At 38.6% G+C, this 23,849-nt stretch overlaps 1 protein-coding gene and 1 long non-coding RNA gene across 6 annotated transcripts in view; one reads left to right on the top strand and one right to left on the bottom strand.

Annotated features, from left to right (window-relative positions):
• The window catches only part of LOC137387529 (uncharacterized), a 29,270-nt gene extending 27,924 nt beyond the window's left edge, over positions 1 to 1,346 (bottom strand). Inside the window, exon 1 of the long non-coding RNA XR_010977918.1 lies at positions 1,264 to 1,346. This is a non-coding gene — a long non-coding RNA (uncharacterized lncRNA). The remainder of the gene's footprint in view (positions 1 to 1,263) is intronic.
• LOC137387526 (epidermal growth factor receptor-like) overlaps positions 1 to 23,849 on the top strand; it is a 65,877-nt gene that overhangs the window by 33,812 nt on the left and 8,216 nt on the right. For 2 of the 5 annotated variants that reach the window (XM_068073973.1, XM_068073971.1), the window contains exons 2-11: positions 7,633 to 8,037; positions 10,129 to 10,272; positions 12,027 to 12,277; positions 12,723 to 12,864; positions 14,885 to 14,989; positions 15,235 to 15,352; positions 15,952 to 16,119; positions 17,932 to 18,140; positions 20,406 to 20,608; positions 23,243 to 23,566. In XM_068073973.1, coding sequence (XP_067930074.1) covers positions 7,665 to 8,037; positions 10,129 to 10,272; positions 12,027 to 12,277; positions 12,723 to 12,864; positions 14,885 to 14,989; positions 15,235 to 15,352; positions 15,952 to 16,119; positions 17,932 to 18,140; positions 20,406 to 20,608; positions 23,243 to 23,566 — 2,037 coding nt within the window. In that variant the 5' untranslated portion in view covers positions 7,633 to 7,664. Of the gene's footprint in view, positions 1 to 6,644; positions 6,717 to 7,153; positions 7,359 to 7,632; positions 8,038 to 10,128; positions 10,273 to 12,026; positions 12,278 to 12,722; positions 12,865 to 14,884; positions 14,990 to 15,234; positions 15,353 to 15,951; positions 16,120 to 17,931; positions 18,141 to 20,405; positions 20,609 to 23,242; positions 23,567 to 23,849 lie in introns of those variants that run through there. The other 3 variants (XM_068073972.1, XM_068073969.1, XM_068073968.1) reach the window with 3 other exon arrangements.

The following is a 23,849-nucleotide window of genomic DNA, read 5'->3' on the forward strand; positions in this document are numbered from 1 at the left end:
AACAGCCACACACCAAATACGGCGCCACGAGACACTTTAGCTCAATTGTTTGACCCTCGGCTGTCACTTGTAATAATGCTTCTCCTGCACATTTACCAACATGTCCGTTTAGCATAGTCACTAGCTGAGGTGGCCCTTGCAATTGTAACCCTAGTCGGCGAATCAAATCTTGGCGTATAACAGACTGTTCACATCCGCTATCAACTAATGCCACATTGTCATGTCCTTGAATTTTAACAGATTTGAATGGTAACATTCTGCTTACTTTTGGGCAGGGGGAGCATCCAGCAACAATACTCCCCCTTTGTCGTTTCCCTGTTCTTGTTTACAGTGTCGGCTGATGTGACCAAATTGCTGGCATCTGTAACATTGAACTTGCCGCCTTGCATTGTTGCGGTTGCTCGCACCACCCTGGCGATAGGTATACCCAACCTTAGAACATCCGTAGCAAGTACTGTCCTTCTTTGTATAACCAATAGCACAAGAACCAGCATCTGTTGCTCTGCTGGACATCATCATTCTCGCTCGGCTAACCAGATCCGTCAAGCTTAGCTTCTCCACAGATGATACAGATTTTAGTTGGGTAGTGATCTCATCGGGTAGCCCAGCAACAAAAACGCATTTTAAGAGCGGTTCCGGTTCTGTCTGGCCAATTAAGGCCACTAACCTTCGTAAATCGGCTAAGTACACATCCACAGTTTCCCCATCGACCAATGTCCGTGTTCGTAACTGTTCGTATGCACTAAAACTATTATCACTGAATGCTTGGAGTAGCTCTTCTTTTAGCTTCGTATAATTGCCTTTAGTACTGTCATCTAGCTGTTTATAGACAGCAAATGCTGGCCCGGAAAGAAATAACGGCAAGAATGATACCAAATCCTCTACTTTTTGGAGCTTTGCTATCAACTCGAGTTTGTCGCACCACTCTCCAAAGTCCCCACTAGTTTTATCTTCATAACGCTGTACTAAATCTGAAAGCTTCACTGTCATAATGCCGAAATAGCTTGTGCTGAAATGTGCTGTACACTATATGACTTTATTGTACCACTGCAAGTGAGAAGTGAGTGCCTACTCATACCATAATCTCAAACAACACAAGATAGACAAAAAGGGCGCAGCCAATGACATAAGAGTAAGGCTTACTGCCAGTAACGAATACATTCCAAAGGCAAACCACAACTATGTAACAATGCCCGCTACGAGCGCAAGCTGTATGTCATGACTCTCTTCTTTCACCACAGTTGACATTAGTTAAGTACTTACAGCTTTTGATGCTACAGAATTGTATATGATTCTTTGCAATCCAAGTTAAGATAGGTATTAGAAAAATGGCTGACTTTTTGGTTCAGTTACAGCTGAAAAACTGAGGAAGAAACAAACAACCACTTGGCATAATAAAAACTGGCTGTTTGTGGTCACACAAAAAATGCATTAGTAACGTGACACATATATGATACACACTACGCTACATGTATACTAACTATGTTTTATTATGTTTGGCCAACTCAAAACTGTACCCAATAATTACTTCCAATACAGTATTATATGCAATGAACCGAGTGTTACGTTACAGGAACATAAAATACAGATAGGTTGGTACAAACATAAAGGCGTGGTGATATGAGAGAGAACTCAGGGTTGAGAGTGCAAGTAAAAGTTCCAACGCAGGGCATGATGCCAATATATGTATGTAACGGTGAGCTATGAGATGCAAAATTGAGGAACATAACAATACAGATATGTCAATTCTGATGACTCAACCTAAAGATACGTTCTTTTGATGTGATATTCAACCCAACCAATGCTTTCATCCTATCTGTCAGTATGAGCCTTCAAAAAAATTGAATTCAAACCCAGTAATCCGCTTTAAATACTTTGCATTTTATATGAAGCCAGACCAGGCCTGGGATGCATATTTCACCTCTTGAATTGCACTTGTTACATGCAAATTAGACTTGGAATCGACGGGGAATCGACAAGCGTTTGTAACTAGTGCCAGATGTAAGCAGAAATATACTAGGAATAATTTGGCAACAACCCATTTAAAACTCAAATATACGGAAAACGCTGAATTATTTGACATCAGCGGACAGCGGTTGTAAGCAGGGAGATTTCTATTATTATCAAATTGGACAAACCATAAAGCCTGAGTAACACCTACAAGTACATAACTACTAATATTTGTATCTCTACGAGCAATAAGCCGAATAATTTGCGCATTAGTTATGAGTTGAACATAACTGCCATACGAACGGTTTTTTTTACGACACGTCGGGCAAACTCGCCTTGTGGAATTATCTAAACTCTAAAGCTTTCGCCGTGGTGCGTAAAGCTTTTCGCCTTTGTCCTTGACAAAATAGCAGCTTAGTACATTGTAATTGCCAATAAAGCTAACAGCAGAATAACGTAGCCTCACAAGGTCAAAGTTTATTGCGCTTCAGCAGCAGCTGTCTATGAATTTGTCTACCGTATTTGCATTGATCTAACGTGGACTGTCGTTTCAAATTTTGAAGTAAAGTTGAGCACTTCATAAGGGCTTCGTAATCGAGCTAACAGTAACCTATGTGACAATAGACCTACTTATCATACGATCAAATGTGGTCATATTTCGTTTATACTGCATGACTTCTTGAGCTTATTATGATTTTTAAGGTAAGATGCCAAACATAGTGCTGTTAATAATTGAAAACTTAAAAAAAATAGAACAAACTTTGAACCTTAAAACCCAGCTATGATTGCCCATTACATGAGGCTGTCAACATAAAATGTAACCTTGTGTAAGTTTGTAACAGCTTTGTACTAAAACTGTCGTAAATTATAATCCAGGCTTCGTATAGTACACTAGTTGTAATTGTAGCAACAACATTGTAAACAGTGCTGGCTGAAAACTTTAAATACTGAGGCTAGTACTAGTACTAAAAAAGAAGGGTACGAGTAACCTAAAAGAGGCATGACATTAAAAAGGCCGTTTTAAAGGCTAATTGGCAGTTTAAACTAGAGAGCATTCATATAATGACAGGGCAGATACCCTTGTGATAAACGAAAGATCAGTATAGTAATTTACGGGACCTGTGTCAAAATCTAATTAAAAAAGATTCTTACCATTAATTTCTAAGAAAAAAATAATTCTACCCATTATAGTCTGACGAACAGGGTTTAATCATTAATAAAGCATTTAAAAGCCCTTCAGGGCTCTATCAGAAAGTGTCGTTGATTGCCAAAACGTTCCATATTCATAAAATGATACTGTAAATCTATGATCAATCGGGTTGTTTAACCATAGCTCATGTTTTTCATAGCATTAAAGTGTGATTATCGAAAGGAACCACATGGGCTGCTGCCATGTCCATTGGTGTAGTACAAATATGCTACATCTGCTAGTAATAGCTGAATCACCAGCTACACTGCTAATTGTTTTTTACTGAGCTCTAAGTTTTTACTAAGTTCACCTGTCATTATTTATTAGCCATCCTAAAATTAGTGCGCATCTAGTGTTTAAAGTCAAATCTGACCAGTAGCAGTCATAGTGTAGAAATGGCAACTCATGTTTGCACATACAGAATGCGTGTTTCCTCTACACAATTTAATGCCATTTACGTCTGTGCCAAACGAGCGATTGTATAAGCATCTAACACTCATGTTTGTACATATTGCTTATTGAATAAATTCATTTTCAATGAAGATTAAATAGGAATCGCACTCAGCGGCATTTCAACATGGGATGAATAATGATAAAGGCTTGGAGCATAGTTTAGCACCGACTGCATGAATTGGTGACCAAAAATATCAGTTGAATAGTACAAAGTGTTCAGGCAAACAGCTTGTCGTTGACTGCAACCACTGACTCAGTTGGCTTATGAAGAGTTTTCCTCTCTTGCTAGAGCAAGGCAGATTAGCAGGAATTGTTTCCCCTCGTTTAAATGGGTTGAAAACACCATTTAACAGTTTGTAAGTTTATTTAAAGCTTGTTCAAGGGTTTTTTTGTGAAGCCATTGTTATCTTTTTTGTGAATAGGAGTTTTTTTTAGTACAGAAGTGTGCCATAGCAAACTATTACAGTTAATAGTTGAAACGATTTTTGGCAAACAGGAAGAAGTCCTGTATGCTGTGTAATAATAAGCAACTTACAATAGGTCTTGTAATGGTGTATGGGAAGGAGTAACAAATAGTAAAAGAAGAGTGAAAAGGCAGAAAAGTAGTGTGGGGGAAATAACAGCGAGGTTTAGGTCTGAGAATTGCTGGATAAGACGATGTTGAGCAAAACATACAAACATAAAAGGGGCGTATAGCAATAATGAGAAGGGGTGCGAAAGGAAAAAAGAGGAGAGCAGAAGTGATGGATGAAAGAGAGAGGAAAAGGAAAAAAGGGGGTTGAGAAAGGTAGGAGCAAGGAATAAGAAAAAAAGAGGGGAAGAGAGAGGATGAGAAGTAGTGTGGACTGCCCAGCTAGCTATGATTGTAGAAAGGGAAGAGAGAAAGAAGGATGAGAAGTAGTGTGGACTGCCCAGCTAGCTATGATTGTAGAAAGGGAAGAGAGAGAGAAGGATGAGAAGTAGTGTGGACTGCCCAGCTAGCTATGATTGTAGAAAGGGAAGAGAGAAAGAAGGATGAGAAGTAGTGTGGACTGCTCAGCTAGCTATGATTGTAGAAAGGGAAGAGAGAGAGAGAAGGATGAGAAGTAGTTAGGACTGCCCAGCAAGCTATGATTGTAGAAAAAAGTTTTAGTTTGGTGAAAACAAAAGAGACTTAGAGATTTAGGTCAAGCATAGCTTCATCTCGAGAGATTGCTCTATGCCAGTGTGTTTCAGCAAACACTTGAACAGCATTCAACCCCTCAAGTGTTTGCTGAACGCATCAGTAAAATAGTTTCAAAAATTTACATAATTGAATCAAGCTAAGCATTCAACTTACTGATAGGAAAAACTGAGTGAATTGTACATGTAGTTGGCACCAGGTATGAGATTGACAGAAAAGAGCCAGGAAAAATTTTGGTTCAATATTCTATTAATTATATCAATATGTTGAGAACCTTCCAAGACAGAAAAAGAAACACAACTAGCTTATTTAGAACTTGCCGTTTCATAAACTATAGGGTCTGACTATGACACACAATGTACTAGGAAATAGAAAGTTTTAGTGTTCTACTGCTGTAGACATACGACAAAAAATAATATAGATACTAGTCTAATGCTATCTCCAGTTGCGAAAATTGCTAGCTAAAACTTTTTTAGACTTGACAAAATATTTAGTAGTTTGTTTAGTTTCCAAGAACAGAAATAGTGCTATGATATTGATATACACTAATATTCGGGCTAAAAATGTGTCTCTTAATGATTTAAAGTCAGCTATGACTTCCTCATAGTCTACCTAAAGGCTATTGAAAAGTTGTGCAGAATCTTTCTTATACGGGAGACTTGTTTCAATCCTGTTTGTTCACTTAATCACTGTTTTATGGCCTTACAACTGATAAGTTGCCGACTATAGCTAGTGATATCCTCAAACATGAAATCTACCAGAGCTAGAAGGGGCGGCATATTCACAAGCGTTGGGTCAAAGGTTTAATTGACGATCTTTTGGCATTTTATGAAAAGTCTTTATTTACTACAATGGATCGTAGTCTTCACAATATGAAAATACATGTAGTAAAAATTCATGAAAAACTTGAAGGCATTTTGAAAGGGGGTGTCCATTGATTAAAAATTTGACGTGAGGTCAGTATAAGATTGCTAATGTCACACAAAAAAAGAAAATGAAAAAAAAGAGTAACTCTGAAAGCAAACCCAAAGGTAAACAATAAACAAGCTGGATGACGGTGAATTAAATGTACCGTCATTAGATGTACCGTCATTAGATGTACAATTAAAGGTGAATTAAATGTATTTGTCAATTTTATCAATTGAGCAGCCGACCAACATGGCTGCTCTCCTGCCTCTGCTATTCACAACATTAGTTACATTTGGACCGACTCCTGTACAATTGTCTGCGAATTTTCGACTCGATCGTGCTGTTGGTTCAAGAGAATATCTTGGTGAAGCCGCACCTCGTCGAGGCGATTTGCCTGATTTGGAATATAGAAAGTTAGCAAGAGAAGTAATTCATAAATCGTTCAACACAATTTATCCAGCACTTGATCGTTGTAAGTCTTTTAACATGACCATTACCTTAATATGATTATCAACTATTTTACAAATTTGGTAAAATAGTCATGCACTAACAAGAACTTCCGGCAAAGCCTTCTCCGAGTTTCTTCTTGCTGTGGACTTGAATAAATTTAACATAAAAAGTGAAGACTGGCCAAAAAATGATAAATTAACTTCACCTGCTTACCAACTGCCTGGTTACGCGGGCTCCTGTGGGACATTCTTTCTCTGCTAACCGTGGTTTCTATGGCACTCCAGCATTTGTTGATGAGTTTTGTAATGAATTCAAATACTTGTTTGAATCAATTAGAATCTCGGGAGTAGAAAGAAATTGAGCAGCCGACCAACATGGCTGCTCTCTTGTCTCTGTCTCTGCTATTCACAACATTAGTTACATTTGGACCGACTCCTGTACAATTGTCTGCGAATTTTCGACTCGATCGTGCTGTTGGTTCAAGGGAAGATCCTGGTGAAGCCGCACCGCGTCGAGGCGATTTGCCTGATTTGGAATATAGAAAGTTAGCGAGAGAAGTAATTCATAAATCGTTCAACACAACTTATCCAGCACTTGATCGTTGTGAGTCTTTTAACATGACCATTACCTTAATGTGACCAGCAACTAATTTTATACAAACCCTTGTGACAATGTTTAATCAACATTTTTAGCGTTTGCTTAACAAACTCTCTTTGCTAGGACGGGAGGCTAAATATCTATTTTTTACTTTTAATCACTTTGATAAAATATAATATTCCATTTAGATGCTAATGAGAAATGCCGGTATGTGGTATGTAAGAAGCCATGAGATTGGTTATTTTGACGAAACCTTGTGGTCGAGCATTTGTGACGCAACGATTGTTTGCGCCGCCATGTCACATCAGACTACCCTGACAAGATAATTGCCTCTGTGTAACACTGTTTGCTCAGACTCTGCGAGGCTCTACTTGTCATCTATTCTTTTCTTTGTCCGCCGATTAAAAGACTCCATTTGCCACGAGGGAAGCTCGGGTTTCGCATAGCTCAGTTGATGAAACCAGGCTCTATTGTTAAAAGGCACTCACTAATATCGACAATGGCGCGGAGAGCATAGTATCTCCATCAAATTCTCAACAGGACAACCGTTTTCATGGATGATGCAAGCGTGTTTTTATTTGGTCGCATCCATCTTTAGTATAATCGTGATGGAAATCTCATCCAACTTGTCTCCTCTATTGAGCACCGGTAAGAGAGTCTTTCACTGGAGAGTTTTAAGATAGTAGCTTTCGTTGAACTAGGTACTAAACTAGGCTGGTGGAGAGCTGCAGCTTATACAACAGAGGTCGCTAAACAATGCTTAACTACCATATTGTATGGGGTACATGTGAGCTGATTCCAAAATTAGGTTTATCAGGGTACGTTGCTAAATTGCAAAGTAGTATCTTGTTAAACAAAAACACATTTGGTGTTTGTTAAAATTAACGTGAACCTTTCCTAATTCCACTTTAAACCTTTTTAGTGAAGGATGTCTGTACTGGAACTAACGGTGGAATGGCGATTGTTGAGGATACGATGGAAAGAAAGATTCAAGCACTTAAAAATCGTTATGAAAAATGCCAGTATGTAGATGGAAATTTGGAAATAACTGGACTCGATTCCGACGAGTTTTACAACACGGACCTTTCCTTTTTGAATTCGATTCGAGAAGTCACAGGATATGTACTCATCGCCAATGTTTATGCTCAGAATGTAACATTAGAGAACTTGACGATTATCCGAGGTGACACACTATATACCCCGGATAATGAGAGGACCCAAGACAATTCCACTCAGCAGTCAGGATACGCGCTTTTCGTATCTCTCAATTACAAACCAGAAAGTGACAGTATAGGGATGAGGCTGCTGGGATTGAAAAACCTTACAGGTAAGTTCTGTTCCTCTACCCTGCAGCTGGTTTGCCAAAACTCTGTAAAAAACAAATATAGGTGAAACTTGATGATGTGTCAACTGTGTCTGACTACTGGTGAGTTGGAGCTCTGTTCTAGTAGAAGACATTTTGACAACAGCCATGTTTTAGTAGTGGACATTTTGATGGCAGCCCTGTTTTAGTGAGGGCCAATTTGATAACAGCCATGTTTTAGTGGCAAACACACTGTTATCACACGAGTGTTCAACCTACTTGTCAAGCCACAGATGACTATCACATTTGACTTTCTATGTTAGAGATAACTCTATGAAACACGGTTTATGAACTGTTGGTCATAGACACTAAAAGGCATGATATGGTACATATTGTATAGCCGCTAGGCTTTTCTCCATGTAAATTAGGACTTTGAGGTAGTTCTAGATATACTTGCGATTATTCTGACAGTGCACACAGCTGAATAACCAGTCATGAGAAGGAATATGTATCAGGGCACACATTCAAACAAGGCGGTTTACACTTGATAAGCGCAGCTGCCCACTCCTAGCCACTGACAGTACAGGGCCATCTCACCATACCTTTCTTATGCCCTTGTTTGTATCCCTCTCAATTTGCATTATGGTCTGTTTTCTAGAAGTTACGCTCACATACACTTGCAGAAAGCTTTCCTTCGTCTATCTTTCCTTAGCTCTGGTTTAGGCTACTCCAATAACCATAAAATCAAGTTTGACATTTGCGTAGGTCAAGGTCGTTACAATAATTGACTTTGTTTGCAAGCAGAACCTACATTTACATTGCTATTTTTATGGCAGAATATATAGCTTTATGAACCGAGGTCAACTGCTACATAACACGACAAAAAGAGACATACTTACATACATCAGTGACATCTACATGAATATTAATTTGTTAGGCTCTATAAGTTTGCAGTCACGGTAATGCTTGCTTGGCCTATGAAATATCGGTAGACTGAATGGCCTATGGAGTATCGGTAGACTGAATGGCCTATGGAGTATCGGTAGACTGAATGGCCTATGGAGTATCGGTAGACTGAATGGCCTATGGAGTATCGGTAGACTGAATGGCCTATGGAGTATCGGTAGACTGAATGGCCTATGGAGTATCGGTAGACTGAATGGCCTATGGAGTATCGGTAGACTGAATGGCCTATGGAGTATCGGTAGACTGAATGGCCTATGGAGTATCGTTAGACTGTGAAATGGTGGGAAAGTTTAAATGGTAAAATATTAGTAACCGTTTCAAAATAGAATATTTAAAAAGGTTTGTAAATGTTTATTTTGGTTTGGCAAATACACGGAGATACCGTTTCACCTCTCTCAACTTTTAAAGGTAAACTTTTAAAGGGGCATTTAAAGGTCAGGGGCCATTTAAGGGTCGGGGGGGGGGGGGCATTTAAGAGTCGGGGGCATTTAAAGGTTGGGGGCATTTAAGGGATGGGGGGCACTTAAGGGTCGGGGGCATTTAAGGGTCGGGGGCATTTAAGAGTCGGGGGAATTTAAGGGTCAGGGGAATTTAAGGGTCGGAGGGCATTTAAGGGTCGGGGGGCATTTAAGGGTCGGGGGCATTTAAGGGTCGGGGCATTTAAGAGTCGGGGTCATTTAAGGGTTGGAGGCATTTAAGGGTTGGGGCATTTAAGGGTTGGGGGCATTTTAAGGGTCAGGGGCATTTAAGGAACACGATAAAAGGCACATTGTTGCACTTTTACACTTGAAAAAACAACAGGAAAATTGCAAACTGCGACGGTTTCTAATCGATGATGCTCGCAGAGAAATCTCACTGCTTCAGAATTCATGAGAGATTTATGCATTTCATATATTTTATTTTCCCGTTTTATCTTGATACATTTTTGCTAATTGTAGTTTTTTAAAGAATATTTTTTAACCCACGAAGTATGATAGCTGCAAAAGATAAATCAGGAAGTAGCGAGAGATTATTGTATTCTTGGTTGTAGTCTCTTGTCCAATTCTATGTAGTAGCTAGTCAATAATAATAGGGACTGTAGTGTTGAACTTGAATGTATGGATACAACTGTATATCTTTTGGTAGGCAATTTGTACAATTATGTTTTAGAAATTTCGAATGGCGATGTTTTTTTTGAAAACAATAATCTGCTATGCTATGCCACTACTGATATCTACTGGAGTGACATATTTGCTGACAGCAGTCGGCAGCGAGCCTACTTCATCCATGACACAGTTAGGAACTCTCAGCCCTGTAAGTAGAATGCTCATAATGCAAGTACCTTTGTTGTGCAGGTCAGTGCATAGCCTGGGCTACAAGTCTATAGCCTGGGCTACAAGTCTATAGCCTGGGCTACAAGTCTATAGCCTGGGCTGCAAGTCTATAGCCTGGGCTACAAGTCTATAGCCTGGTCTACAAGTCTATAGCCTGTGCTACAAGTCTATAGCCTGGGCTACAAGTCTATAGCCTGGGCTACAAGTCTATAGCCTGGGCTACAAGTCTCTAGCCTGGGCTACAAGTCTATAGTAGACAAACATTAGTTGGGTTTTTATGGTTGCTTTTACTAGACAGTGAAAAAGCAATGTTCTGAGATGGTTGGTTCAGATTGAAAGAATGAATGAGTGCCGCTAAAGGCTACTTCACACTATATCGCTGTTTGCTGCCGTTGCCCTCTCGGCGATCGTGTTGATCCTCTTGGCAAATGTGCGTCGTAAACGAAAGGCATCCTAGAGGCAATGCCGATACATCAGGAAAGATTACAGCTGCCAGACTTTCCCGATAGTTTGCCGAACACCTATGACAGCCTATGCACTATGCACCACTTCGGCAATGGTGATTGGTTGGTTTATATTTTTTTCATGAAAGTTGCTACGGGAATAGTATTTATTCAGCTCCGCCAGAGCAATGTATAGCGAGAATGTTATGCCTTGGACTATTCGCTGATGTAAGCGAATGCTTTCTGATAGTTTGAACATTGTTATCACAGGCAATCATCGGAGTTTTGTGGAATCAACGCCGACTTAATGCAGTATAGTGTGTACCAGCCTTTACAGAAGAAATTATAGCTTTGGTTCCCCATAGTTCTACATAATTATAGTCTAGTATAGTTGAATGTATCAGCAAGGCCCCAATGCCTCTATCATCCATATACTATGCATTAAGGATTGAGTGTGCATCCAGTGACAAAGTACAGTATAAGCAATTGTTTTGGATTTTTTACAAGCATTGAAGATTAATACTGGTCTTACCCAATTTAATTCTATCGTTAAAAATGCTTATCATTCATAGGTTATCTGTGAAATTATATATCCAGCGCAATTATCTAGTTTGGCTTCATGTTCTTACCTCCAAAATCATTTTTTGCTGGTTTATTGGTTGTAAAATTATGTTATATACATAAAATATATCCTAACATATAGTCACATAATATAAACTGTTGACTTTTCATCTTACAGCTCGAGCTTGCAGAGGTAAATGGATTGGGTTTGCATATTCTTTTGTTTTTATTCGCTGCAGCTTCTTTGGGTTCCGTGCGACACGTAGATTCGCCTCATATGGTTAGCTAGTAATCCAGCTCTGAGAGAAGGTTCTGCTGCTTAAAGATTAACCAAACCTACTTTTATTGTAAAGAAGATCTTATAGACACGGAGATTTGTACAGACTTATAGACTGATACACACTCAAAACTGACCAACTCGGCAGCTTATAGATCCTTAAAATTAAGAGAAAAGATGGTTTTCTTGCTGTTTGCTGTTTAAAAAGCTTAATTGCTGTTGAATAACCAGATTGCCTTTATAAGATAGCATGCAGCTCCATCTCCTTCCCACACCTATCACGGCATCTCCCCCATTCGGAAGGGCCAGAGACCTTCACATGCCCGCTTACTTGACATACCCACTTCTCTCTCCTTGTTAATTTTTGCTCGCAATTCCCACAATTCTTTCATTGATATAGTCTGCTCTCGAGTCCATCTCCAGCATTTTTTAACTTTATCATGCTGTTTTCAGGCAAACCAAAGTGCCACGCAAAATGTGAGGAGACTGTCCCGAGTACCTATGATCCTTACGCTAATGTGGCAAGTGATAAAATCACGCAGAGGTTCTGCTGGGGGCCCGGGCATAAAAACTGTCAAAAAATGAACAAAGTCACATGCGCTGAACAATGCGAAGGTGGACGGTGTTTCGGAACGGAGCCAAATCAATGTTGTCATCCTCAGTGCGCTGGGGGATGCAATGGACCTTCCAAGTTTGACTGTTGGGTAAGAATATTCATGTATTGCCTCATTTGCTCTATTTAAAGGACAGACTATTGGATTAGAGCCAGTCTCTGCTGAGTACATCCGTTGTTTGAACTGGTAGAATTAATCTTTTAGACTTGGTGATCTGCATTTCATGGGCAACCAGAGAGAGAGAGAGAGATTATCACTCTACAGCTCAGCCAAATGTAAAGATAATTTCAACGTTAAGGCTGGACTTGTCTCTGATACTCTTGTCTTCTCTCTCCTTGGACCAGAGCGTTTTCTATTTTACATTTCATAGCCAATATCGCTCTAACATGTCAATTGTGTTTCCAAAAAAAAAATTATAGTCAACTAAAAAATAGCAAAACGCAGTAAAAGTTCAGATGGCTGTTGAACCACCATCTGACTCGTATGTCAAATATAATAGTTTCGCATTTATGACAACGTATTTCTGTTATTTTAGGGTTGCCGTAACTTCTATAACGATAGAGGATGCGAGCCATTCTGCCCTCAACAACAGATTTATGACAACACAAATTTCCGATATGTGCAGAACCCTGACCGAAAGTTTGCGTTTGGAAAATTATGCGTTCAGAAATGTCCAGGTAATGATTTAAACGATGTTCTTTGTTATCCATCTGTCGGTTTTCTTTGTCTCGTTGTCATCAACAAGATTGATGAGTTTGTCCTCCATTCCCTCGGCTCTACTTTAGCCACTTTCAGTTTACTCAACAAAAACAGCTAACTCTACTCTTAGTAAGTGGGAGTGAAATGGCGCTTTCCGATTCTCACAGGAGTACTTGTGACAAAATATGAAAAAAACCCTAACAATGAATGGGATACAAAACAAGCAATCGTTAAACTTGGAGTCATTTTTTGCATGCTTATTTTCAGGGGTATTTTACTTGTGCAGTTATTGTTCTGTCAATAACTTGCAGACAAATCCAATCGCAACATTTTTACCGCACTCTGAACATTTATGTTGTAAAGCAGGCGTTCGGTCATCGTCGTCTACAAAGATTCAACTACAGCGGACTCCAACCTTACGACATTAATTTGTTCCTATGTTGGCACCGTTAGACCAAAATATCGTATAGAGGGGTATAGAAACCCGTAGTAATTATCTAATGCCAACCCATTAATGAAAAACATCAAATTTTTATTTTATATACGCACTGTACATATTAAAAATTAGTACAAAAATAGTATATTAATCTTAGTAACTATAGTTACCTACAGTAACTTTAGTGTATTTATTGGTTATGAACTGCTTATGATTATGGTTCATCCCTGACACCCTGACACCCTGGTTAGGGTGTCAGGGTGGCTTAGTGGTATCATCTTTGACTATCAACCATGGGGTTGGTGGTTCGAGCCCTGCTTAATGCCAATCTGACAAAAAGCTCTCAGCATGCTTTTAACCCTAAATTGCTGGGTCTTTCGGATCTAGATCTTAACTTGGAGGCCCCGTGTACCACACCGACAACGTGGGCACGTTAAAGATCCACCTCTGTCCTTCGCACACTGGACAAGTGAAATGGCTACCTGGCTCTGTCAGACTGGACGTGTTGCAAAAATGTATCCCTTCAGGTTAATCTGACAGTTCCAGAAGAAGCCCTTGATAAGTGTTAGGACCACCCAAGGTAGCTTATAAAAAGCCTAGTCCTGGTGGTGTGTTTCTCTACTAGAGAACACTACCAAGCATTGTCACTACATGACAGAAGCATGCCATTATTATTATGATTATGGTTATGATTCTTCCATTAACGTGGTTATCAATCTTAGGACCCATGGCTAACAAATTAAAGTTATATATTTAGTTATATACAGTTTGTATAATTAAAGCTTATAATAAATATTATATTAAATGCTAAAATGCACAATAAGTTTTCACTTTTGTTTACTTTTCTCCAATTGTTTCACTCACACAATATCAGGCATTTATGAAACACGAAGAATGCTGAACAGGGTGAGAGAACGAGCATCGTATCTCTTCCAGGCATTCTGGGATGGATTTCGGTAGATATCATATTGATATCTTCATGATTCTGACGTATTCAGCACACCAATCGCCAAATTTGAATTTTGAGTGAAATTATTGTTGATGTCTATCATATGGCTAAAACAGTCATATGGTGTAAAAAATATCGTGTTCCACATTGTAACGCAAAAAATGTATAACGTAGACATCATAACCCAAAGGTGTACTATATTTGTAAAGATCTCAGGCAGTAAATGGCGCGGCGGAATTGACACATCTACATACCCCATATGTGCTATTTGTTCACTGTCCATGGACCCAAATAAGTTACCACGAACCTTTGTCTCATCTAGTCAAAGCAAAAACTATCATAATTTTCCAACATTCGCTCTGTATGATTTGATCACGAAAGCCTCACTTGTACCCAGGGTGTACTCTTTCTCTCTCATCGATGATGAGAGAGAAAGTACTTCATGCTGCACACTGCTTGACTGTCACACTAGTGGTGAAAGTGGACTGATTTGACCTCAGCTGTCTTGTATATGGCCTCTATGAATATTGAATGGAAAACTGCCCATGATGTTTTTCATACTAATCACAGATGTCCAGCCACTTTTAAAGGTTTGACCGTATTGTATTTTCAGAAAACTTTTTGGAGCATAACGGAGGTTGCGTAAAGTCATGTCCAAAGAACTTCCAGTCGAGTGGTTCAAAGTGTGTTGAGTGTACCTCTGGACCTTGTCGAAAACGTGAGCACTGATGGAAGTATACATATGTTGTTGCTAGAGAAACGTAATTGTATAACGACCGAGTTGTTAGTTTGCTCGTATTTACTAGCTATTGTCTATGTTTATTGTCTATGTCTATTGTCTATGTCTATTGTCTATGTCTATTGTCTATGTCTATTGTTTATGTCTATTGTTTATGTAGTCTCAATTCTTTTGTCAAAAATGGCGAAGAACTTATCTATTTATCGCTACAGTTTATTTTACAGGCTGCGAGTTTTCATCTGACAAGTCATCCAGTTTCCTCCACTCGGGCAACATTCACCTGCTCGAAGGATGCACTAGCGTAGACGGCCATATCAAGATCTTAGACGCTACTTTGAGCGGGTGAGGGACTGAGTTTAAAGATAAACTTACTTAAAGCATTTCAGTAGATTTTATCAGAAAGTGTCGGTATTTTTCTATCATTTGTGATGTTCTATTGTTTGTGATGTTTGAGGTGATCTGACTGCCAAGATGTTTCAAGATTGAAATCGACAAAATTTGATCACGGTTGAAACAGTGAGAAGGAAAATACAAGCTGAAATGATGTCACTAGTTGCATGGCTGCCTGTCTCTCTTGTTATTCATATAATTTATTGTGTTTAAGCTGCAGCGTTACGCGTCTTTATTCTGTCGGCCTTTTTACAACTATAGACGTCATAATCACACTTTCGCTTGAATCTGAGTGTTTGAACAGCGATCAAGTTTTGTCGATTTTAATCTTGAAACATCCTGACAGTCAGATCATCTCAAACACCAAAAACAATCACAAATGATAGAAAAATACCGATATTTTCTGAGAAAAGTTACTACCATTTTGTGTCAGTTAATTTTTAAGGCTTTTGTGGGTTCAACTTTGCATACGATATAATCATATAGCAATAAGATATGCAAGGAGGTTTGATGATGGGGGCATGTGCCTATGGGCTGTGTATCTCTTTCAGTGACCCATATAACAACATCAAGCCTATGAATCTCTCGGAGCTCTACAAGCTGCAGTCGATTAGAGAGATAACCGAGTACCTGATGATCCAGAGTCTGCAAGGCCTCGGGGTGACCAACTTCACATTCTTATCAAACCTCCAGTCAATTCTTGGTAGAAAAACTGACATGTGAGTTGTTTGTGTGAAACTGATTTGTGAGAAATTTGAGTACTACCTGGAAGTGATGATACGCCTTCTCTTTATCGACCATATAAATTTGGTCATATTAGAATATTCCTTGTCTACTTGCCCGTAGGTATTGCACTAGTCTGCTAGATTCAGTAACTAAGGATTTGTCCAAGGGTGAACTCTTCACTAGCTAGTTACTGACATTACTGGTGCCACCCATGTTACTGGTGCCACCCATGTTACTGGTGCCACCCATGTTACTTTTGCCACACATGTTACTGGTGCCACACATGCTACTGGTGCCACACATGTTACTTTTGCCACACATGTTACTGGTGCCACCCATGTTACTGGTGCCACACATGTTACTGGTGCCACCCATGTTACTGGTGCCACCCATGTTACTGGTGCCACACATGTTACTGGTGCCACACATGTTACTGGTGCCACACATGCTACTGGTGCCACACATGTTACTGGTGCCACACATGTTACTGGTGCCACACATGTTACTGGTGCCACCAAGTTACTGGTGCCACACATGAAGATAAATATTCAATTGCTTACAAGTTGATTCATATTTTTAAATAATAGATACGTATAGATATAGATATGTAGAAATAGATAGAGATAGATATTGGGATATATATGTAGATATATCTAGATATAAATATATATAAATATATAATCTGTAAATATAGATATCAATATTTATAGATAACTATAAACTTAGATGACTATATTCATAGATATCCATATTCATAGATGTCAACTGTTATAGATGTCAATTTTTATAGATGTCAGTTTTTATAGATGTCTACATTTTTATAGATGTCTACATTTTTATAGATATCTACATTTTTATAGATGTCTACATTTTTACATTTCCATATACTATATATAGGCCTACATGTATATATATAGACTTCTATATATATAGACATCTATATATATTGAAATTTATATACATGTACATATATATCGACATATATTTCAAAATATCTACATTTATAAGGTTTTATAGATATGTATGGCTGATTGGTGCTAGGCAGCTTACATGAATGCATTGCAACACGCAAGATCACTAAGAATTATCTACCCTCAAATAATATTTTTCAAAGTTTTAGTTCTGGCCTGGCAATCAACTAGCAGCTATAAAATTTGGCTACTCGCTATCTACTCATAGGTTCATTTGAAATCCTGCCAGTAATTAGCTATTGAAGGAATAATGGCTAAACAAATGAAGCACGGAGAATGCTAGCAATTTAGATTAGCTAGGGCCATAATTCTCAAGTGGTACAAAGATAGGCTGAGTTGTGCACAGAATAAAGTGGGGAGAGCAAAAGGAGCGATGTACAGATTAAATTAAGTATACAGGAACCAATAGCAATTTAGCGCTGTGCCAGGGTACAAATTCATAGTATCGCCTACATTCATTGTCGCCTCTCTCATGCATTTCTAAACAAAAACAAAAGCGGACATCAGATTCATGTTTTAAGTTGCCCCATATCTCTTGAAAACATGGCTAGGCTGGTGTCAAGGAAAGCACTAGGTCTCACCAGCACCTAGAGCGTAAGCTAAATGGGACACTAAATATGAATGTTGGAGGGGTAAACATTTCATATGCTGTCAGAAGTTTTGAGGCTAATATCCGACCTACATGTATTATCAGCACAAACGGGTTGGAAGAGACCACCCAAGAGTAGCAGAAATGCTCAACTGCTGCCAATGTATACAAAAATGCTGCTAGCATCTTCTCTACAGAGTCAGCTCCTAAATTTGCCATATTCTATCAGCTGTTTTTCCTTGCAGATATGGAGCAGTTCTGAATGTGATCGGCAATGAAGACCTTGAGTTTCTCGGATTCAAATCATTGAAAAAATTATCTGCTGGACTCGTCATTATCGAGTCAAATCCAAAGCTGTGTTACTTGGAGGATTTGAAGTTTAGCAAAATATTCAAGGGAACTTCAGTCCAGGAAGCATTTACAAAGTTTAATGCAAACAACACAGAATATTGCTGTAAGCGAAAAAATCTTTATCACAAATCATAGAGGTAGCATGATATATTTGACTCGCAAATAAATACCACAAAATTGATATATTGGTGGGTAATGAGATGATTATACGGTGAAACCTCGGGATACAAAGTTGGTATGTTCCAAGGTTTCCTTTGTATGTCAAAATGTTTGAATATTCGAACAAACAATCTTATAAGAATACATTACCCTGTTTAGTTTGCTACGCAGTGTAGAACTTAGCTACAAATATGTCAGCTAATACATATAGCGTTAAAACTAATGCATTAAATAATTTTATATGAAAAGCTAGACACAAAAAATAAATTATAGACAATATTTTGAATAATCAGTGACAATCGATAAGGTGTTTGTCACCACTTGGTCTTGACATTACAGACAGGCTAATTGATGTGTAGCCTTGGTGACTTAGAGGACAGATGGTGCGGAGTCGTAGGGCCTGGTAGAGCTATTGTAATTTGTACACAACAAAGTTTATATGGTCATAACTTATATACCGTAAAACCTCTATTTGAATGCCATGGCACTATATTTTCCAACCCTTCCTCTATATAGGCAGTCAAATATAAATGGTCGTTCAAATAGAGGCTGGCGTTGTATTTTTCAAATGGCTCATCAGAATTTAGGGAAGGTAAATTTGAATCTTTTATGGGCGAAGCAAATGTTTCCTATATTTTGCTCTCTCCTTTGTGTGAAGCGACATTAATTATATTGGTTGCAATAAATCTGATAACTTACCTCCAACTTGCCAAAGATCTCTTAATAAATATGCATTGAGTAACCGAGTAATATCTCTATGTACCAATTGCTTGTGATTAGCCTGCGGTAATATTATAGCAGGTGCACTGCTTTGCAATTTGTTGGAGCTTTCAACTTATTTATTTCATTCCAAATTTGAAGGCACATTTTTATTTTATAATTATATTTAACAATGTTGCATAAAAGCTCATTACACTCATTGATGTTTGCTACAGTTTGCAACCAAAACTGGTTTTTCGTATGCAATAGAAAAAGAGTTATGAGTGTCGATCCATCGTAAGCTTTATATAACTGCAAGGGTGCTACCAAGTAATATGCTATAAATCTGCAAATGTATAAGTTATATAATAGTTTTTCAAACGCCACAAGTAAACATTCAGGAACGAGTAACGTAAACAAACCATACTTATAATACATGCAAAAACAAAATTAACATTTTTGAAACAAAAAATATTTGTATAGTTTACTCAACCAGTTGCCTTTTGATTGTTGCTTTTGTTTAGAATGATTTAATCTTCTTCTGGCTGTTCAATACCTTCCACAATGTCTTATGTCATCAACTCTTCACTGCTGAACTAGTCGATAGTAGTGTCCTATTTTTAGCCCTTCTCCTCTAATAGTGGCGGCCAAATAGAGGTGGCGTTCAAATAGAGGTGGTGTTCAAATAGAGGTGGCGGTCAAATAAAGATGGTATTTAAATGAAGGTGGCGTTCAATTAAAGGTTTTACAGTATAATAGCACCTCAGTAGTCTAGCGGGCTGTGAGAGATTACCAGGTGAAATAACTATACTTACAATGAGTGGATGAATGGTGAAGTTGTTAGAGTGTCAGTCTACAAGTTTTTAAGTCTACAAGTTAGTTTAAATCCCACTTAACACAATCTTTTTTCTCAAACTGCAAACAAACAAGAGTTTAAGAAAATCTTCTATTTGATCGCCATGGTGCCCTTTTTTCAACCCTTTCCCTATAGTGGTATTTTATTAGAGGGGACTTTCAAATAGAGGGTGGGGCAATATTTTTTGACTAGCTCGCCAGAATTTTGGGAAGGGAATTTAACCCTTTCACAGGCGAAGCGATGCTAATGTCACCTATATTTTGCACTCTCCTTCAGGTGGATGGACATTAATACTGTCGGCCTCAGCAATTTTTGTTAAGCCGTTTCGCATATTTGTCGAAGTACCAGACCGAATTAAATAAGGAATTACTTTGATTACAAAATATTATGGGTTTGTAAAGATCAAAGAATGTCAAAGTGGCGGCCAAACAGAGGTGGCATTCAATTTAAGGTGGCGCAGGATTTTTCAAATGCCCATAGTGGTGTTCTATTAGAGGTGACGTTCAAACTAAGGTGGCGCTCAAATAGAGGTTTTACAGTGTATATATAGGTATGTTTTCTAGTTGCCACTGCAGTTAACTAGGCAAGGGTGAAATACAAGATATGTAAAGACTTCGCTAAGTTGTAATATATTTTGTTTATACATGTTTGCAGTAGCGCGTAACATCGAGTGTGACAAAGAGTGTAAGAATGGGTGTTGGGGACCGGGTGCAAGTATGTGCCTCAACTGCCAGCATTACCGATACAAGGATGTCTGCCTTTTCAACTGCAGCCACCCGATGCTCTACTCTGAAACAGACAATAAGAAACAATGCTTTGACTGTTCACCGGAATGCAATACTACTTGCACAGGCCCGGTTAGTACCTAAACCCACCACCATTTTCAGCATAGCTAAAGACTCCTGCTCCTGTATATCACCTTTGTTTCGATATTACAGTAGACACTCCTACAGCGTAAATAATTCATTCCGGGAACGTTTACGTTATACGGATTTTACGTAATACGAACAGCAAAATACATGTAAATTGCCTAATCCATTCCAAAATCCTTCTAAACTCACTCCTTGGGGCATACAAAAAGAAAAAAACTATACTTAACTTTTCAGTTTGTGGTTTGTACTGTAACTACAGTATAATTGGTTTGCATCGACAATGTTTTTTTTTAAATTCACTGGTTTTATAGATCATGGCTGCGATAATTTTACAATAGGTTGATAGGTAGCGCGCCTCTCCGGCGTTCATTTACAACGATTTGCTTATTTTTTCTAAACAGCAAAGTCTATTCTGCAAAATAAAACTAATAAGATCTATTAAAGATCTACAATGAAGCAGAACAAAAAAATTTTTTTATTGTGAAAAGAGCGGTATACTTGTTCGTCGTCTATCTGTATCCAGGGGTCAAGGTTAGGATAAAAGATAACTTTCGACGATTCTCCAAATAAAGACATTCAGATTGGTAAACCGATGCTGTAACACCTTCATCAATCGATCACCTTTAAGTATTTATGAATAGATATATTCATAAATTACATATTCATTATATTTAGATATCACGCTATCCAAATGTCATTTTATCTCTCGCAAGTGCAGCAAGATAAGTTACCATAAAAATCGAATTTGAGAACTCACCCGACTTGAATTTTTACGTTATATGGAATTTTTTACGTAGTACGAAGCAAAAACCTCACATAAATTCTTTATATTATTTGGAATTTATGTTATGGGAGGTATACGCTGTAGCAGCGTCTACTGTGCTTGTAAATACTTTTAATTTTAATGGAACGTATCAGATGAACTGTTCAAAACAACTTGAGGAGAATTTATATATTAAGTGAACTATAAGTCACATCTCATGGCTCCTTCCACTCCCTCCTAGCATTCCAACTACTTGAAGGTAATTATTGCTGTCTGTTGATCAATTACAGATAGCTTTTTATTTTATGGATTGCACTTAATTTGTTGGATTTCCATGTATTTTGGCAGACTAAGAGGTGATACCTTGAAGCAAGTGCTTATTCTTACTAAATTATTACCAATAGTTCTTCTATTGGCTAACGCTTTAGATAAAAACCCAATTACGAATTTTTAGTGCAAATGGCGGATGTGAATGGTGAATTGTATTGAGATTTTTTCAGAAGATACGAGAAAAAACGCTATTGTAAACGCCTTAACAAGATGTTAACCTTGGTTACATTAAGCTCTGATGTAGAAGACAGCTGACAGAGTTACATGTAGTTCAAAGATTGAAGGTGTTGTACTGGCATGAATGTCTAATAAATTGGAGCGTTTTTTGGTCTCCAAATCAAGCCATTAACCAGCTGTCTCTATCGTCTGTAGACAGCAGAGGCAGTTGGTTGACTGACCCCTACCATCAGCTGACCCTTACTGCCACCTGAGCCTTCCTATGGGGGGTTGGGTGACCCTATTGTCGGCTGACCTATGTCAGCTGACCCTATTGTCGGCTGACCCTACTGTAGCCTGACCCCGACTATCGACTGATCTCTACTGTTGACTGACCACTGCAATCGACTGACCCCCGCTGTTGACTGACCCTTACTGTCACCTGACTCCTCTGTCGACTTACCCCCGACTGTCGACTGACGCCGACTGACTACTGTCGGCTGACCCCTGTCAAGCGTTTACTCTGATAAAGCTTGTGGCAGGGCTTCAATACCCGCCACTCATAGCATCAGTTAGTACCAATTGTTCTTTTGCTCTCAACAGATGGCAGCAGGTGCTAACAAAAAGATTCGTTGTAAATGAACTTTCTGGTGGACACTGTACTGCTACAGGAAGATTTTGCGTTTCCTTTAATTTGCTTCTACAAGATTGTTCCAGACTAAAATAGCTTTCAATCATGGAGCTGTGCATAAATTAAGAATTTACAGCTTATATGCAAGCAATGAGAGGCAGTAGAGTTGGGAGGAACTGATAGATGCATTGATTGTATGACTCGTGTCCGCACAGAACACCTGCTAGCACCTGCTAGTATATCACTGTTTCCATGCAAAAATGGAAACGACAAAAATCCACAAGTGAAACAAGTTTTGTTAAGTACTTCCAAATTTTATCAAAACGTTTTATGCTTTTGAAATATAGAAATGGCACTTGTGGATGATGCGCAAAAAATGCTGCGCATAAAAGTTCTGCGTAAGCTACTCCAATTTAAACATTTTCTACAACTCAGTTGTTGTTTCGATTTGAGCAGTTCTGAATGTGCTGCTATGACTTATGACATATAAATATTTACATTTTTTAACAAAGCACCTGTGTTAATCCACATCATGCGAATGTTCATTGAACTCAAAGTGTGCACAACTCCGAATTCAGGTTTTGGAAACATAGCGATTGTTTAAGCCAGGAGCGACTCACTGTGGCTTCATAGACTGACATATGAATCAAAAAACTATTATCACGAGAGGAAGATAAAGTTGGGTACTGCAACATGTTACAACCTACCAAATGCTGACAATATTGTTTATGATTGGCAGGGTGCCGACCAGTGTGATGCGTGCAGGAACTACAAAGACGGCCCATTTTGCGTGTCAGAGTGCCCTAAAGATGATGAAAAGCAGATGTACAAATACCCAGACAAGTTTAACGTCTGCCAGCCGTGTCATCCAAATTGTATAGAAGGTTGCTCAGGTCCGGAGAACCTTGTCGGTCCAAACGGCTGCAGTAAGTGCGCAGTCTCTGTACTGAGTGACGATGAAACTGAGGTCGTTCATTGCCTCAATGAGACGCAAACTTGTCCATCCGGTTACTTCACCAGCAGAAATCCACCCGAGGTGCTCTCACATTTAAAAGGAGAGAAGGTTTGTAATGAGATTATCTGTCGAGATTATAGCAAAAAAATGATGATTTTTGGTTCTATATACAAACTTGATGATGCCTAGTTTGTACCAAGACGAACTTGTTTATACAAACATGTATGGACCTTTTATATATACGAATATATATATGCTTCCTTTCAACAAGCAGTCATCTCATGCGTCTTTCAATATCTTATTATTTGAAATATAAGTTGCTGACAGACTCAACATGTAAAAACAGATTTTTCGTCAAATACTTGGAGATATTAGTGCACAATTTGCCATT

This window comes from Watersipora subatra, chromosome 2 (genome assembly GCF_963576615.1).
Source record: "Watersipora subatra chromosome 2, tzWatSuba1.1, whole genome shotgun sequence".
In the NCBI taxonomy this organism is placed as follows: domain Eukaryota; kingdom Metazoa; phylum Bryozoa; class Gymnolaemata; order Cheilostomatida; family Watersiporidae; genus Watersipora; species Watersipora subatra.